This window comes from Hippocampus bargibanti, linkage group LG03 (genome assembly GCF_051943395.1).
Source record: "Hippocampus bargibanti isolate YZ-2025 linkage group LG03, ASM5194339v1, whole genome shotgun sequence".
Lineage (NCBI taxonomy): Eukaryota > Metazoa > Chordata > Actinopteri > Syngnathiformes > Syngnathidae > Hippocampus > Hippocampus bargibanti.
The window spans coordinates 19,641,189-19,657,274 of record NC_142736.1 but is presented as its reverse complement, the minus strand read 5'-3'; the positions used below and the strand labels follow the sequence as shown (position 1 = coordinate 19,657,274).

At 39.3% G+C, this 16,086-nt stretch overlaps 1 protein-coding gene and 1 long non-coding RNA gene across 6 annotated transcripts in view; one reads left to right on the top strand and one right to left on the bottom strand.

Moving 5' to 3' along the window:
- sbf2 (SET binding factor 2) overlaps positions 1 to 16,086 on the top strand; it is a 106,129-nt gene that overhangs the window by 65,563 nt on the left and 24,480 nt on the right. For all 5 annotated transcript variants that reach the window (XM_088992446.1, XM_088992444.1, XM_088992445.1 and 2 more), the window contains exons 17-23: positions 1,181 to 1,249; positions 8,921 to 9,091; positions 10,095 to 10,360; positions 11,656 to 11,828; positions 12,070 to 12,143; positions 14,950 to 15,145; positions 15,279 to 15,406. In XM_088992446.1, coding sequence (XP_088848572.1) covers positions 1,181 to 1,249; positions 8,921 to 9,091; positions 10,095 to 10,360; positions 11,656 to 11,828; positions 12,070 to 12,143; positions 14,950 to 15,145; positions 15,279 to 15,406 — 1,077 coding nt within the window. The remainder of the gene's footprint in view (positions 1 to 1,180; positions 1,250 to 8,920; positions 9,092 to 10,094; positions 10,361 to 11,655; positions 11,829 to 12,069; positions 12,144 to 14,949; positions 15,146 to 15,278; positions 15,407 to 16,086) is intronic.
- On the bottom strand, positions 13,305 to 15,347 carry LOC148900600 (uncharacterized). Its single transcript, XR_016114478.1, has 3 exons — positions 15,246 to 15,347; positions 13,528 to 13,599; positions 13,305 to 13,442 (listed from the first exon to the last, which is right to left on the bottom strand). It is a non-coding gene; the product is annotated as an uncharacterized LOC148900600 (long non-coding RNA).

The following is a 16,086-nucleotide window of genomic DNA, read 5'->3' as shown; positions in this document are numbered from 1 at the left end:
ATCAGTAAAACGTCTATACTACTGTGAGAACATGTTAATTGAAAGCATGTTTTTTATTAGTATTGACCTGTTCCGTGTCCCAAAAATGTTCATACCATTTCTAATCTAATATTCGAATTAGAAGATGAATATCTTGGACAGATTTATGGTGAAGTATGAATCTGTCCAAGAATGCAATAGTGGTGTTTATGTATTTAGTGCAGATAACATGCGTGATATACATTAGTAATGAGTCCAAAATCAGAGGCATGAAGATAGATAATGCTATGAAAGTGTGGTTAATATGCAGATCATTTTGAAATAGTTACTCCGTAACATGGCTAAACAGCTAAAAGCTGCCAATGTATCAAATATGAATTCACAGACTTGGTAAGGATTGAGTCACTTTGGGCTCCGATTTTGAGTTGGGTTATGTATTTTCAATCCATCGCATCTTTATAGTTATTTTTTTACTTTTGAAATATGCCCTGTGCCAGTACAAAAAAAAGAGATCGTAAAACCCAGCGAGTTTCCAAGACAGATGGACAAGCAGGTGCACAGACGGACAACAAAAGAAAAACTGCTGGCAGGTGTAACACTTATTTGTCACCGAGGAAATATTTTCAACCATTCCTTGAAAATCATTGGGTTTATCTCGGCATGACCAGATTGCTCGTGGTGGTGGTTGGTGGAGGTGATTTTATGCAACATGTTATGAAAGTTTGCGATAAGACTTATGCGACCTGGTCAAGATTGTAAATAAAAATGTTAATAAATTCAAAACGGATGTGCTTTAACAAGTGTGTAAGGGCAAGCATAAATAAGACTATTGAAAGCATATGTCTACTATGAACCAAGTGAATGGTTTCAGCAGATTTTTTTTTATTTTGTTTTATTTTTTTAGGATGGGGTTGACATTTAACATAGCTGTCATCATATAAACGAGTATTTGGGTCATTTAGTACTCAGTGATCAATTCATTGTGTCAAATGCGTGCTTGATGGACAGATCTTTTCTTCAGATATGGCTGAGGAGCATGTATAAGATCACACAATGTCTTACTATTCCTTTACCAAAACATGCATACTTTTTTATTCCTCAGTGGGCCTGGTGTGTTTTGTGAGCTGTAACAGAAATGCGTAACCTGTGACCTGCTGCGTCTTGCCTCACTCTCACTTGTCCCCTGTTGTTTGACCTCCAGGACTGTTCCAGCTCAGAAGAATACACCGTGGCTGCTGCACTGCTGCCATTGTCAACAGCTTTTTATAGAGTAAGTAGGTTCATTCAACACAGATGTGTGGTCCACGTCAGGCTTCTGTTTCGCTCATTTTATGGATAATGCATGCAAAGTGTTTTGGGTCGCACGTGTTGCAAAAACCACTTCCAGCCTTTTGCATGTTGTGTGGTTGAAACTTTAAGACACCCAACAATCATACAGTATATATTCACTTTATAATGGTGCCCTGACTCAATTTTTTTCCACGACCGCTCTCGTAACTTAAAACAGTTTGATTCCAAAGCATATTTCCTCAAGGCAATGGTTGCAAAGGCCGATAACTGGTTCTCCCCTCCTGCATAACACCAGCAAAAAACAATTTGGAATGTGACTTTAGACAGATAAATAGCACTTAATAGAATTGTACTTGCTTCACAATTAATTTGAAGCATGGGTGATTTGGCCACCAGAGACATTATTGTACAATACATTTTTATTTCTACATACAGAGATCTATAAGGAGACGGTCACAACAGCCAAGTCGGTCTGAGTCGTATACTGTATGTATTTGTGGAGTATAAAGAATATATGAATGTGACTGCTGCATCATTTGTTTTCTAATACCTGTTGCTTAGGCTGTTATACCGCTGCAAATGTCAGTTCGAGTCATATTATCCCATCTAAGGTTTTTTTACATTGTGTGTAATCGTTAAGATGGTAGATTTTCCTCAGGAAAGTTATATGGTGATTCTAAATACACCAGTGAGGTTGTTCTTATCCGATTGGCATGATGGGAAATCAGGGCCTGATTACGTGACCGTGAAGAACTGACTTGAACTTAGTTTCCAAACAACACAGTCAATAGAGAATAGCTTGCCATGGCTTATTACATGTCTCTATGGCTTGTTGCCATGGAACAGACTCAATTGGCCATGTTGCCATTTTGTTGAATTACCAGTAGTTTACTCTCTTGAGCTAAACTGAAACCTGAGTTGCACTTGAGCGCTACATGGTTCATATACCGTTATGAGCAAGGACAATAAAATCATGAAAAGTGAAAGCTTTCATTGCTTAGTGCTGGATTAAAGGAGAAAAAAGATTCTGTAAACACTGATGCACTGGTGCAAGAGTCACACAGTCGAACCAGGACGTAAACAGAGATAAGTAATGGAACCACCCGCTGTCCCCCTCTACAACTACGCGGCATAACATGTTATGACGCCGTTTCCCAAACACAAAAAGCACTGTTTTCTTCTGATACTTTCACACCTCGATCTTAAATAAATCATCCCATTCCTTGCAATATTGTTTCATTTCTTGAACTTCATAATCATTCAATTCTGAAGATTTGGAGTGAGATTAATGTCTGCACTTTGACTGGACCCTTGCTTGTTTGGGTCAACATTATCCAGGTAAATGTTGTGGTTGACTAAATGACTAAAAGTGGCCTGCCTCCTGCGACCGCGACAGTGACATAAGACCATCATATTTGGTTTGGGCCATCGTGATGCAGTGCGCGATGGCCAGGCATGTTCACTTGGGTCTCATATTTCCAAAAAGATTGCTTGGCATGTCTGGTGAGTTCCTCCCCATAAGTAAACGAAGACACCGCCATGTTCATTTTATACACAAGAGATTTGTCTTGGCAATCCTTCAAAAGAAGATGCACAGGGACAGCTGTTGTTGTTGAAAACCACAACATTTCATTAACTTTATACACCGACTGTGCTGTCACAATTTGGTTTCATTTCAATGTTTCATTGAATGTTTGGTACAGAGGTAACTTTAACAGGACGTTGCGTTCTTGGGTTGATTGATAAGGACATGACCCTTTTTGATGAGCCTTTAATTTGGACAAAACTGTACTGTCCTATTTTCATTCATTCATTTTGACTTACTCAGTCGTTATTTGAAGTATTGTTGGAAATCCAAGATGACCGGTAATTTATTTTTCTTTTTTTCCCTTGCCCACTGGAGATTAAGATCGGACGATGGCGCTAATATTTTGTCAAGATTTGGAAAGTTGATCCCTTTGAGACTTTTTTATGATTCTGGGACATGTGAAAGAATTTGAATTGAATTTGTAAAATCATACTTTGCCCATCTCCTTATTTTGGAAAGGGAGTATGTTACAGTTATGTGATTGTATTTGGAATGTTCATGTAGAGTCTTTAATCCTAATACAAAAGTCACAAGCTGTATATTCCTCAAGCCAAGCATGGCATGTGAGTGCTTTGGTTTGTTTCCATATGTTGACACTTACAGCTGATGCTATTGACCCACATTCTTCATTCATTCCCAAAACGCCTCTGCTTTTCGGTGTCCCCTGACTCTTCTAACGTACTGTACATTGCAGATCATGCTTGATAACATTTGCGAAAGAAAAACAGACCAATTCATGTCCCAAATATGCCATTGCATTTTGAATGCGTGCTTGCCAGTTGGTAAAGTTCATCTCGGTTTCATCAAACCTCAGTCGCCCTTTATTAGATGCAATGAGTGACTCTTGTTGAGCTGGACATTTCTTCTGGCCTTTACTATATAAAGATGAGTGTTGATCGGGACAGGAAAATCCATCACCCACATTTGTACATATCTTTGTTTTGCATATTATTAATTCATTTGAATATGCCACAGCAGATGTCTTTGTTCTCGCTGGATGCAGTGTATTTTATCCGAGTGATCAAAGGAATTTGATGACCCATAATGGGAGTTGGCCAGGCATTTTCCTCCAGCCTCTCCTCATGCGCAATGTGACGCACTTGTTGACCCTTGTGCAACTCCAAAAATGTTCAACTTCTGGTTTACTTAATCTATGTTTACCTTCTTTTGGAACATTTAAGTTACTTGTACATTGTGTGATTATGCAGATATATTCTATGGAAGAGTTTGTTTGAGTCTGACCTTCATTGTCAGACTCATGTACATTATAAGTGTGGGTGTATATATATATATATATATATATATATATATATATATATATACACACAGTAAAGTCTCGTTATATCGATATCGGATATATCGATAGTCCCGGTTATATCGATACTATTTCTATGCACGCACGGAGAAAATTACATGCTAACAGGGTCGGATATATCGATAGTCCCGGTTATATCGATATTTTTTCGGACTCCCTTGAATATCGATATAACGAGACTTTACTGTATATATATATATATATATATATATATATATATATATATATATATATATATATATATATATATATATATATATATATATATATATATACACAGTAAAGTCTCGTTATATATATGTATATATATATATATATATATATATATATATATATATATATATATATATATATATATATATATATATATATATACAGTAAAGTCTCGTTATATCGATATTCAAGGGAGTCCGAAAAAATATCGATATAACCGGGACTATCGATATATCCGACCCTGTTAGCATGTAATTTTCTCCGTGCGTGCATAGAAATAGTATCGATATAACCGGGACTATCGATATATCCGATATCGATATTACGAGACTTTACTGTATATATATATATATATATATATATATATATATATATATATATATATATATATATATATATATATATATATATACATGTATATACATCATATAAATATATATATATATATATATCTGTGTGTGCGTGTGTGTTTGAAATTTTTTAAAACAAGATCAGGTATCATGATGTAGGCACTTTTCCATTAACTGACACACAATGTCTCCCTTGTATCTCCTTTTTATTTTTCATTTTTGGCATGTTTTTACCCCTTTCTGAAATGTACATTCCACCCAGCACATGTCGAGTACCTTAGCCAGATGGGTCTGATAGGAGTGCACTCCCCTATTTGCTTTAACTTTAATTTCCTTATTTCCTCCCCTCCTCCTTCTCTATTATTCTCCCGCCTTGCCATCTCTCTTGTGACTGTCTCACTATATTTGGAAGAGATGACCTAGGTCAAAATGACCTGTGCAAATCTAAAGAGTCAAAAAAACACCAGGCTGGGTATAGGCGGGCGACATAGACACTACAAACATGGCCCTTGCACACAAATAATGCTCATCTGGTTTTAGACACATAGCATCTAGCACCTCTTCTGACTTATCCCGCCTGCTTTTCATATTTAAGCTAAGAAAACCTTTTTTAGTCTCACAATAGAGAAATTCACATTTCATAGCAGCAAATTTATGAAAGGAAGTAGAAGAACAAAATATAGGAGGTGCTGTAAAGGCAGCCACTCTCCCTGGCGCCATCTTATGAAAAATAAATAAATACTATGACACAAGGCGCAGACAATCAGTCAATCTTGGCCACCTTTTTGCATCCTCTTTGTTGCATGAAGCAGTTATAGATGAACGTTTAGCTGTTTGTTTGTAATTGAGTTTCTTCCACCCATCAATCTTAATTTTTACTTGTCTGTACAGAATGTAGACAATGATGAACTCCTCTTTCGCATGCATCGTCATATTTGGTAACTATGTAGTCTTTCCTCAAATTATTTTTGACCAAATAAATTGAGCTCATGACTGGACAATGACTGATTTTATGACTTATCTGATGATGAGACATTTTTGTCGCCATTAATGTTGCACAATTGAGAACAGAGCATATTACTCAGAGTCCATTGATTTGAACAACTATGAATTATATGAAAGTACAATGGGTGGAGTTATATTCCAGAAAGAGAAGAAACAATATGAAGATGCTCCAAGAAACATTTCTCAATTTTGAAGGGAGTGAGAAGCCAGCTTTTCCACAACTGTCTCCAACCTTGCTTTCTGTGTGTAAGTCAGTGTTCTGTGATTGGCGGAATTAAAACTGACACACTAATTTGCCATCTTACAATTTGGTGTTAAAGATATGACAGGCAAGATCCTTTTGTGTTGAAAACAATGGTCACTGTAAAGGTTGAACTTTTGCATCCTATGGGAGACCGTATATTTCGGACAAGACAGTATTCTTCTTAGTTTACGGGGAGTGGAAAGGAAAAGTTGCCTGAGATCTATGTAGACCTATGTAGAAGTCTATCAAGCTATTATCTTGTGAACCGATTTCCGTGTTTTCCGGTGTATAAGGCGCACCGGAATATAAGGCCCAGCCCCAATGAATGGTGTATTTCAAACTTTTTCCACATATAAGGCGCACCGGATTATAAAACACACCTTCAATGAATGAAAACCGTTTTCAAAATATAATATATAAATACATAAAGGTTTTCCAAATATAAGACACGCCACTTTATAAGATGTGACAGAAGAGGCTGGGGTTACGCACTAATTCTTCTTCAAGAGGAAATGAAGTCAGTGGCTGCTGCCAGTAGTCGTGAGACCTGTTGTGGGTCAATATGACTTCACATATAAGGCGCACCAGCATACAGTATAAGACGCAACGTCATCTTTTGAAGAAAATGAAGGATTTTGGGTGTGCCTTATACACCGGAAAATACTGTACACTATATTGTGCTTAAGTCCATCAGTCAATTTACGTCTATGTAAGCACTCAGTCGTCCAGGAGTGGTCCCTGCCCTAAGGTTGGGGGGGACAGAGGACCATTCCCTGAAGCTAACCTTCTTTTGTCCTGTCTGATTATGTTCTATGACTGCCTCTGATTTGCCCCATTAGCACTGGTATCACCTCATCAGTATGACTAAGACTACATAGTAACAATCCTAGAAGTCTGTTGTAAGCACGAGCCAAATTAAAGCTCAAATCACCATGGATATTTAGTGAAGGGTTTTGTTGTTTTACAAAAATTGCTTCCTTTACTCCCCTTTCAAACCATCTATTTTCTTTAGCTATGATTTTAACCTCACTGTCGTCAAATGAGTGGTTGCTAAAGTAGTAATCAGATTAGCTTCAGGGAGTAGTCCACTGCTCCCCCCAACTTTGGAGGACCTATCAAAGCAGAGGACTGGCATCGCCACCACTGTCCATTAAGGATATATTTAGGGCCAAAGCTACCAGCACAACTTTAGTTCTCTGATGAAGCTTTTCGGATGAGGAGCGAAACGTCCGACACCTTCAAAGAAGTACAAATAACGGCTGAAGAAACCTTTTCATTCCAATGTTAGTGTTATCAATGAATCCAATGAACTTGGATCCAACATAGTCCGCATGAGGAACAGCAGTTGGAGGTTGTCCATCTCTTGGCTTCAGTCCCATCATTGAGGGATTAAAGCTGTTTTGTTTCTGATGGTTATGATTATATTAACCACCTTTGCTTCTCATACTATAAAAAAAACTGAAATAACAATGACAAAACCAAATAAACACTGCTTCGTGTCAACTACCGGGGGAATTGAAAGCTGTTCTTAAAAAAGAAAAAAGAGCGCTAGGGGGGCTTAAAATATGAGCATCACACTGCAAGAAGGTGGACTGTTTTGCCTGAGCAGGCTATTGTATGAACGATCCAAATTGAACCTCACACCACCAGACCGGTTTAATGAAGGATTTTGTTGTTTTATAAGAATCGCCTCTTTTACCCCCCTTTCAAACCATCTATGTTCTTTCGCTAAGATTTTAACCTCATTGTCGTCAAATGAGTGGTTAGTAGCTTTTAGGTGCAAATGTACTGCCGATTGAGGCCCACTAGTATTATCCCTGCGATGTTGATAAAGTCTTTTTTTGAGAATTTGTTGAGTCTCCCCAATGTACTGCTCTTTACAATTTTCATTCTTACAATGTATGGAATAAACTACATTACTTTGTTTTTCATTTGGTAGTCTATCTTTTGGATGCACTAATTTTTGCCTTAACGTGTTTATCGGTTTGAAATAAGTAGGAATTTTATGTTGCCAAAGGACTCTTTGTAATTTTTCAGAAACTCCTGCAATGTACGGTACTGCTACTCCTCTCCTTTTAGAATCTTGAGAATTATTGGGTTTTGTGTCACATTATTGTATTTTATTTAGGCGTTACCAGAAATGACAATGTGGTGTTCATTAGTAGAAACCAAATGTAACTCATTCACTGCCATTCCCGAAGCATGATGCTGAGCGCCATTGCCCAATTTGTTCGTGTTTAGTTTTTCTTGCGGTGGTGCCGATACAGCGCTGGTCAGACCGCTGGCTATATTTTTCCCCGAATTTGCCTTTTCCAGCATTTGCTTTTTGTACAGCCACCCTCATTTCAACCCATGTAACTTGGGAATTAACTCTTTTTTTCTGATGAAAGAAGGGAGTCTAAGGTTTCTTGCGCTGCATTGAATGTTTATGTAGTCCTAAAATTCAATATTCTGTGGGTCCTGCAATTTTAGTGATAACACATCGTCTGGCAGTGAATGAGTTAATGCCAGAAGCATCGCACGTAGCCTTCTTGAATTTTGACAGTGACAGGTGCTAAATGTTCACCCCACACTAGTTCTTAAGGGGAAAAAAGCAACAATAGATCAACAACAACAACAGCAGTAAAACATTAACACGAAATATCCAGACCAGAAAAAGTGTCTGTTATGGTATTAAGTAACGTCAAAGCTTCAGAGATTCTAATATAGACAATGGATTGATTTCACTTGAAGTTGTTCTTAAATGAAGTGGAAAAACAAGAGCAGCTGCCAATGTCATCACAACGAATAGCTGGATTCAAAGTAATTGTCGAATTTATTCTGAGGACCGTAGCTGCTTATTTTAAATCAAAGGAGACCTTCACTACATAATGTTTCTTCTGCTTGCAACGATCAAGCTCATTGTCATTGGCTTTTCATGCCTTTTTGTGTTTTAGAAATTGATTGCTGGGGTGAATCAGTTTGCCTACACCTGCATCCAGGACCACCCCATATGGACCAACCAGCAGTTTTGGGAAGCCACTTTCTACGGCGAGGTCCAGAGTCAGATCAGAGCCTTGTACCTCAACAGCCCGGAGGAGAAGTGGGGCATTGCTGTCAGGTTGAAGGTAATGTGATGGTGTTGCTTGAATTTGGATTTATCTGTAGTCTCAATTAGCTCATCTCTTTTAATTCACGTTAGAGATCATTCAGAATCTGGGGACACAATTTTACAAAGCAGAAACAGGTTGAAATAACTTTGATTCGTGATTTTTGGTTGCTCTTGCCCTTTCATTTAACACTTTGTTCAACAACATTAGGTTGGTTTTGAAGAAAGGTAGGACGGTACTTTAAATTTAAACCCATGAGAAACTCTTTTGTCTGTATTTTTTTTGCCCAGAAATCGATACTCTTGGTCTATCCCCCTGTCATCTCTTATTTTTACAGATTATTAGTCAAGTTAAAGTGTTAAAATCAAATCTATAGTTCTTGAGCTGTCTGAGAAGTCTTGTATCATAAAACTGCTTCTTCCTCACTCCGCAGCGGTTGTGGTATGTTACCTCATAATTCCAGCTATTTTGGTTTGAAAATAAGTGAAAGTAGGCAAATTAGATACATATGAGTAATCCTGAATTGTAAAAAATTGATTGTTATAATCCTTCAGTAGTTGCCCACAATGGCAATTTCTGCTTGTTACACTGTTTGGCATATTTGGGGTGTTTTGTTAACCTGTCATGTTTTACAATGTGGGAGGTAACCAGAGTACCGAGGAATAATCCATACAGATTTGGGGATGAGAATATAATCAATTGATTAAATTATTGCATAAAAAGCATGTGATGGGAATCTATCTGTATGGTATTGACCGATCACACTCATGGATGCAGATTACACTACAAATTGTATTATTGGAAAACGATGAAATGAGAGAGTAGTATAATTGTATAATTATATTGAAATCGTTTTGGGATTACCGACATAGCCTCTTCAGACACAGATGTTTTTCCCGTCATGATGAGATGTCTGTTTTCTGCAAGTCTTCTTAACAAAACCTGTGAAATCAGAACCTTTTGGGAACTTCCCTCAATCATCTCAAACATTTCCTCTCCTACCGTTGCCATCTTCTTCCAGGATGTGGGCACAGTGCCTGGAAAAGACGAGGAGCACACAGCGATGGATCTGGCTGCCGAGCAGCTGCGCTTGTGGCCAAGCCTGAGCAAAGAGAAGCAGCAGGAGCTGGTGAAGAATGAGGAGAGTACAATTTTTAGCCAGGCCATCCATTATGCCAGCCTCATGGTATACTTACTAGTTCCTTTGGACACCAGCAAGAATAAGCTGCTTCGCAACACGCCCGCAGCCGACTGGGAGAGTGGTAGCAACAGCATCGTCACCAACAGGTGAGTAGGGACAGGAAAGACTTTCTTGAGTATACGCATAATTTGTTTTAGTGATTCTCTTAAAATTTAAGAGACTTGGAAACCATGCAGGAGGGCGGCCCTCCAGGACCAGGAGTGCCCACCCCTGTATAGTTGCATTAAACCGAATTATGTATTTCCACATTGCTGTTGTCAAAATGGCTGCTGTTGTGCCCATTGTTTTCAAGTTCTTCCCAATGTTGCACAACCTTTCCACCTGTTTTGTCTCTCATCTGTTTGGTCTTGTTTTTAGTACAAGCCACCATTTGTTCTGAGTGAGGCTTTCTCTTGAGTGTCACTAATGGGGCCCTTTTGTACTAGCGAGTGACATGGGAGTGAATTTTTGCCCCCTTCCCAATTCCACAGGAAAAAAATCCTTCCTGCCCTAATCCCAGAATATAGTGTAAAAATAAATCATCATCTCTTGACCTACTCGCAGTGAAACCGATTGCCAATACCATAAGCCTCCTTTTTTGGATGCCAGTTATATTGAGAAAAAAAAAGACTAAAGTTACATTTTACTCATTTATCACCGTTTCTCCTCCCATTTCTTCCCCTCTACTCACTCTCACTATTTTGTGCAACACAGAAAGGCAAATACATTTGTCTGCTCTCATGGACTTTTAATCCCGTCCATCCAAATTCTGTGATTGAAGGTGAAGTTGACTCCCATCCTGTTAGAATCCTGCACAATTCTTGTGACCCTCAGCATTCCTGGAAATAAATGTCAACCTGTACTTTATAAATCAACTCAAACCGAACAAAAGTGCAGTGATTTTTGCTTGCTGAGTGCTGTGAAGTAATCTTCAAAGTTGCTAGCCCATTGCCAGAAACCCTCGGATGGATGAACACAGTGTTCTCGTTTTGTTTGTTGTGTTTTCCTCTTTTTTTCACCCAAATTTCTCAAAATTGCCTCAAGATGGAACATTTTATTTGTTATTCTTTGGAATTGTATTGCATGAGACAACAACTATAAATTGTGCCATAAAATTCATTGTTGGTTTTTTCCCCTCTCTGTTGTGGCCCCAAACGTTTGCTTTTTATAGAAGACATTTGGATCGTGTCACTCACGAGTGAAGATTCCAGAAGGCAGTTTGATTCATGTCAAACATTCTCTATGGCTAATAGATTGATCCTAGCATCAACATGTTTCCTGTGCCGGGCTCACTGCTCCTTTATCACTTCTGTCAACACGGAGCTCTCACATCTCCCCGTGGACACAACAGCTTGACCCTTTACATGTTCTTATTTTTCATCATACCATTTCTCATTTATAGCATCGCTGGCAGCGTCGCTGAGAGCTTCGACACAGAAAGTGGCTTTGAGGATTCGGAGAACAGCGACGTGGCCCACTCTGCGGTCAGATTTGTGGCTCGCTTCATCGACAAGGTGTGCACCGAGAGCGGAGTAACCCAAGAACACATCAAGAACCTCCACAGCATGATCCCTGGTACGTCACAGACGGTGTTCATTCACGTAGATGCTGTCCTAATTCTCTCAGCTTTGTTCAGAGTAACTCCTACTGGTGTTTATTCTCAGTAACAGCGGCCTTTGAGCTGATTACCTCCTGACAAGTTAAATGGCCTTTAAATCTCTAAATATATACACTGCTTGTGTGAATGTGTGCGAGCACATGTGTGTCTTTGTATGGGCTCTGTAGACACCAGGTAACCTTATCTTGTGACCCACAGGTGTCGTTGCCATGCAGATTGAGGCTCTAGAGGCAGTTCACAGGGAGAGCAGGAGGTTACCGCCCATTCAGAAGGTGTGTGATGCTCCACATGGAGTCTATATAGGTAGAGTTGAGTGCAAGCATGAAAAAAATGCACCTAAATCACTCCTCCTATCACTGTCGACAATAAATGTAACTACCATCGATATAAGCAATCATTTAAGAGTCACTTGACATTGTAGATATTATTTGGTCGGCCCGGTGATCCAGTAGTTGGTGCGTCAACCTCACAATGCAGTGGTACCCGGTTCAATTCCAGCTCCGGCCTCCTCCCTATGGTCATGGCAGTGCTGGAGCCTATCCCAGCTGTGTTCAGGCAGGTGACTGCGGACACCCTGAACCGGTTTCCAGCCGAAACACAAGGCACACAGGAACGAAAAACCATTTGCGCTCACACTCGCACCTCGGGACAATTTAGAGAGTTCAATCAGCCTGCCATGCATGTTTTTGGAAATTGGGAGGAAACCGGAGGACCGGGAATAAAACCACGCGGGCACGGAGAGAACATGTAAACGCCACACAGGGAGGCCGGAGCGGGATTTGAACTTGTGACTGTGAAGTCAACTGGACTGCACAATTTCTGACATATGAACCCATAATAAGTTTCAATGTGAATTAGTATCATGGGACATTGTAAGCAACCTCATTTTAGCAAGCGAATAAACACCAGAATTAGAATCACCGTTATAGGCCAATTATTTAGACCACACAAGGAATTTGTCTCTGATAGATCACGTTGTACTTGTATCATCATAAACAAGGACATGACAAATAAACATGCAAGGGCATTCCGTAATATAAGTGTCATGCTGTGGTCCCACCCAGTGACAACTGTGACCTTACACATCATGATATTCCTTGGCGGCTCTCTTATTATTGGTTTTAAACTTTACAACATATTCATATCCGAACCACTTTTTTGAGCCACAGAAACAAACCACAACAGAAAGCGCTAATATACTTGGACCTTTTTTTATACTGTGGCATCCAACTCGCATCCACAGTTTTTAAGCTAGTGGAAGATATCCAATGTTTTCAAGTGCACTTTTTAAATGTTTAACTTGGTATTTTGAATCGCTCTATGTTTTTATTGCCTCTGCCAGCACTTGGTAATCCTTGTTACACGCACTCATACACACAGACAAACAGCATTCCAGTACTGCCTTGAGACCAACCTGGAAGCTGTGGTGAGCTGTCTGCTGAACTTTGTGGCTCATTCCAAGCTGGGCTGCTAGCTGCAAGACGCATGCCAAATACTAAAACGTGTCTAAACAACAGTGGCACCGGCCTCATGACGAGTGCGACGAGTATTCGTAAAAGCAGCTCTTATTTCTGGAAAGAAAAACGGGAAATGCATTTCAGATGCAATCCAATACCTCTTTTAAACTGTTGACCCTGGTCAAAGAAGATTACTGACCAATGTCCATCTGATTCACTTTGCCACTGACAAACCTGGGCCAAATTCATGGGCCATTCCCCATGAACTTACCTGCAATGAAAAGAATTGACTTTGCTTGACATTTGAGTATGATTATTAAAACCCCATTCGACATATTCACCACGATGTCACACCTGCTTCCGGATGGCAGTCGTTCCAGTGACATCACTAGTCAATACATTCTTGTCATTCGACCAAGTAAATGATTAGTGTGTCATTAGTTAGACACAGTCTCTCTCACACACACACACACACACACACACACACACACACACACACACACACACACACACACACACACACACACACATATATATATATATATATATATATATATATATATATATATATTTTTTTTTTCCCCCATTATGAGCAGCCATGTTTGTAATGTTCAAACACGATAAAAAAGCAGACATTGATTACATTTATTTTTTGGGGAAATGTTTTGGTTTTCAACCAAATCAGTTTTCGAACATGTTTCTGTAACGGATTATGGTCGAAAACTGAGTTTTGACTGAAGATAACTTATTTTTTAATTGAAAATAGTTAATAAAAAATAATATGGAGGTATATCTGACAGCAGAACCCCAAACAAGTATTTTCTCATCATTTACGTCACAGTCAATGATGGTCACTCGTTTCCTGCCATCCGGAAGTACCCGAGCACCTACCGTCTCCAAACATGACACAAATAGCGATAGTCAGAGTTACTGTGTCAGATACAGTTTGCGGTACTCTCTTGAAACACGCCCCATCGGCCTACATTCACCAAAACAGCTGAGGTCCAATGGACAATAGCGTTATGAGACTGGTTCCACGGCTGCTGTGATCCAAGTGCGAGCTGCATATAGTGTCAGTGTGACCTGCTTGCATGCTGTAAATATTTACCTCCCATGAACATCCCATGCTTTTAATTTTGGTGTTGGTGGTTTTGCAAAGTGAGGCTTTACTCCCTTTGGTTGCTTAGGTGTTCAATAAGTTGCACTCCTGTATTGATTGACCTCAAATTAATTGAAGGGCAAAATGTGGTAGATGCAATATTTGCAGCTGGCATGCTGAATAAACTGATTATTTTGGCAGTGATGAGCCTGATTTAGCATGCAAGATGATCCATGTTCATGAATGATGTCTCCTTTTACTGAATTTATTTTCTCAAAAAAAACTGAATTGTCGTCCAAACAACAATGGGAATTATTGTTTGAAAATTAAGTTGTATGGGTGCAATATTTTTGAAAGTGTCATGCATGTGCAGTTCAAATAGTTTGGTGATTTATAATTGTAATTGGAAATATTTTAATGCTCTTATACTGATATGCTGTTAGATTTGGGCGCCCAAGAACTCAAAATGAAAAATATGTTGAATTGTTTCTGAGTTTAACTTTCAACATGTAATCCCATCAGCCTAAAATTCTACGTCCAGCGCTGCTTCCTGGAGAGGAATTTGTGACCGAGGGGCTAAGGGTGCTTCTGGATCCTGATGGCAGGGAAGAAGCTACTGGGGGGCTACTCGGGGGCCCACACATCCTGCCAGCAGAGGGAGCACTCTTCCTGACCACATACCGCATCATCTTCAAAGGCATCCCCCATGACCCTCTGGGTAAATCAAAGATACCGACAAGAAACACTAAAGCGGTCATGTGCTACCAACCATTTTGAGATTATTCCAATTTTATTTATTTATTTTATTCTACCCTTACCCTACATATTTCTGCATGTGTCCATGTGTGTAGTAGGGGAGCAGGCTGTCATAAGAGCTTTCCCGGTGTCCACCTTGACGAAGGAGAAGAAGATCACCATCCAGAACCAACTGCAGCAAAACATGCAGGAAGGTCTCCAGCTACGCTCAGCGTCCTGTCAGGTGATTACTCGGCATACAGTGGTGTCATTTAGGCTTTTATTTCATTTTGGCATCCACTTGAGCACTATTTTCTCACAATGAGCACTGTTTTCTCACAATGAACTCAATTCTACTCACTTCACAATAGGCAGTCATTTGCTAGATAGCAAACCTTTCTTCATAAAGGCTGATTCAAGGCTGATCACAAAAGGCTGATTTGTAATACTACTCATAATTCCTGTCAAACAAAATAAAAAACAAGATGTTCTGTGTATTTAAAACAACCTCATACCTTTAGGAAATGTTTAATGCAAAAAAAAACATTGGCATGCTAATGATTAGCATCAATATACAGTGATACCTCACCTTACGAACTTAATGGCTACACAAAATATACCTTAGTTTATGTATAATAAATGTGATATTGTATTATAATTAAAGAAATAAACTGCACTGTTTTATAAAGTTGTGTTATTTACCTTTGTGATTGTAGTTCCAGGTTGCCTCTTGACGATATCCAAGTGAAGTTGATAATAACCTTACTCACACTGTCTCCTCCTAGCTGCTTTTCGTTAATCCAGATCAACAGACGTTTTTCAACCTCTTCTATTGCCTAAAACCGTTGCTTAGACAACACAGAAACACCCTGAGCCACATGTAGCAATGGTTGACTTGGCATACTGGTACTGGGACGCGAAGAC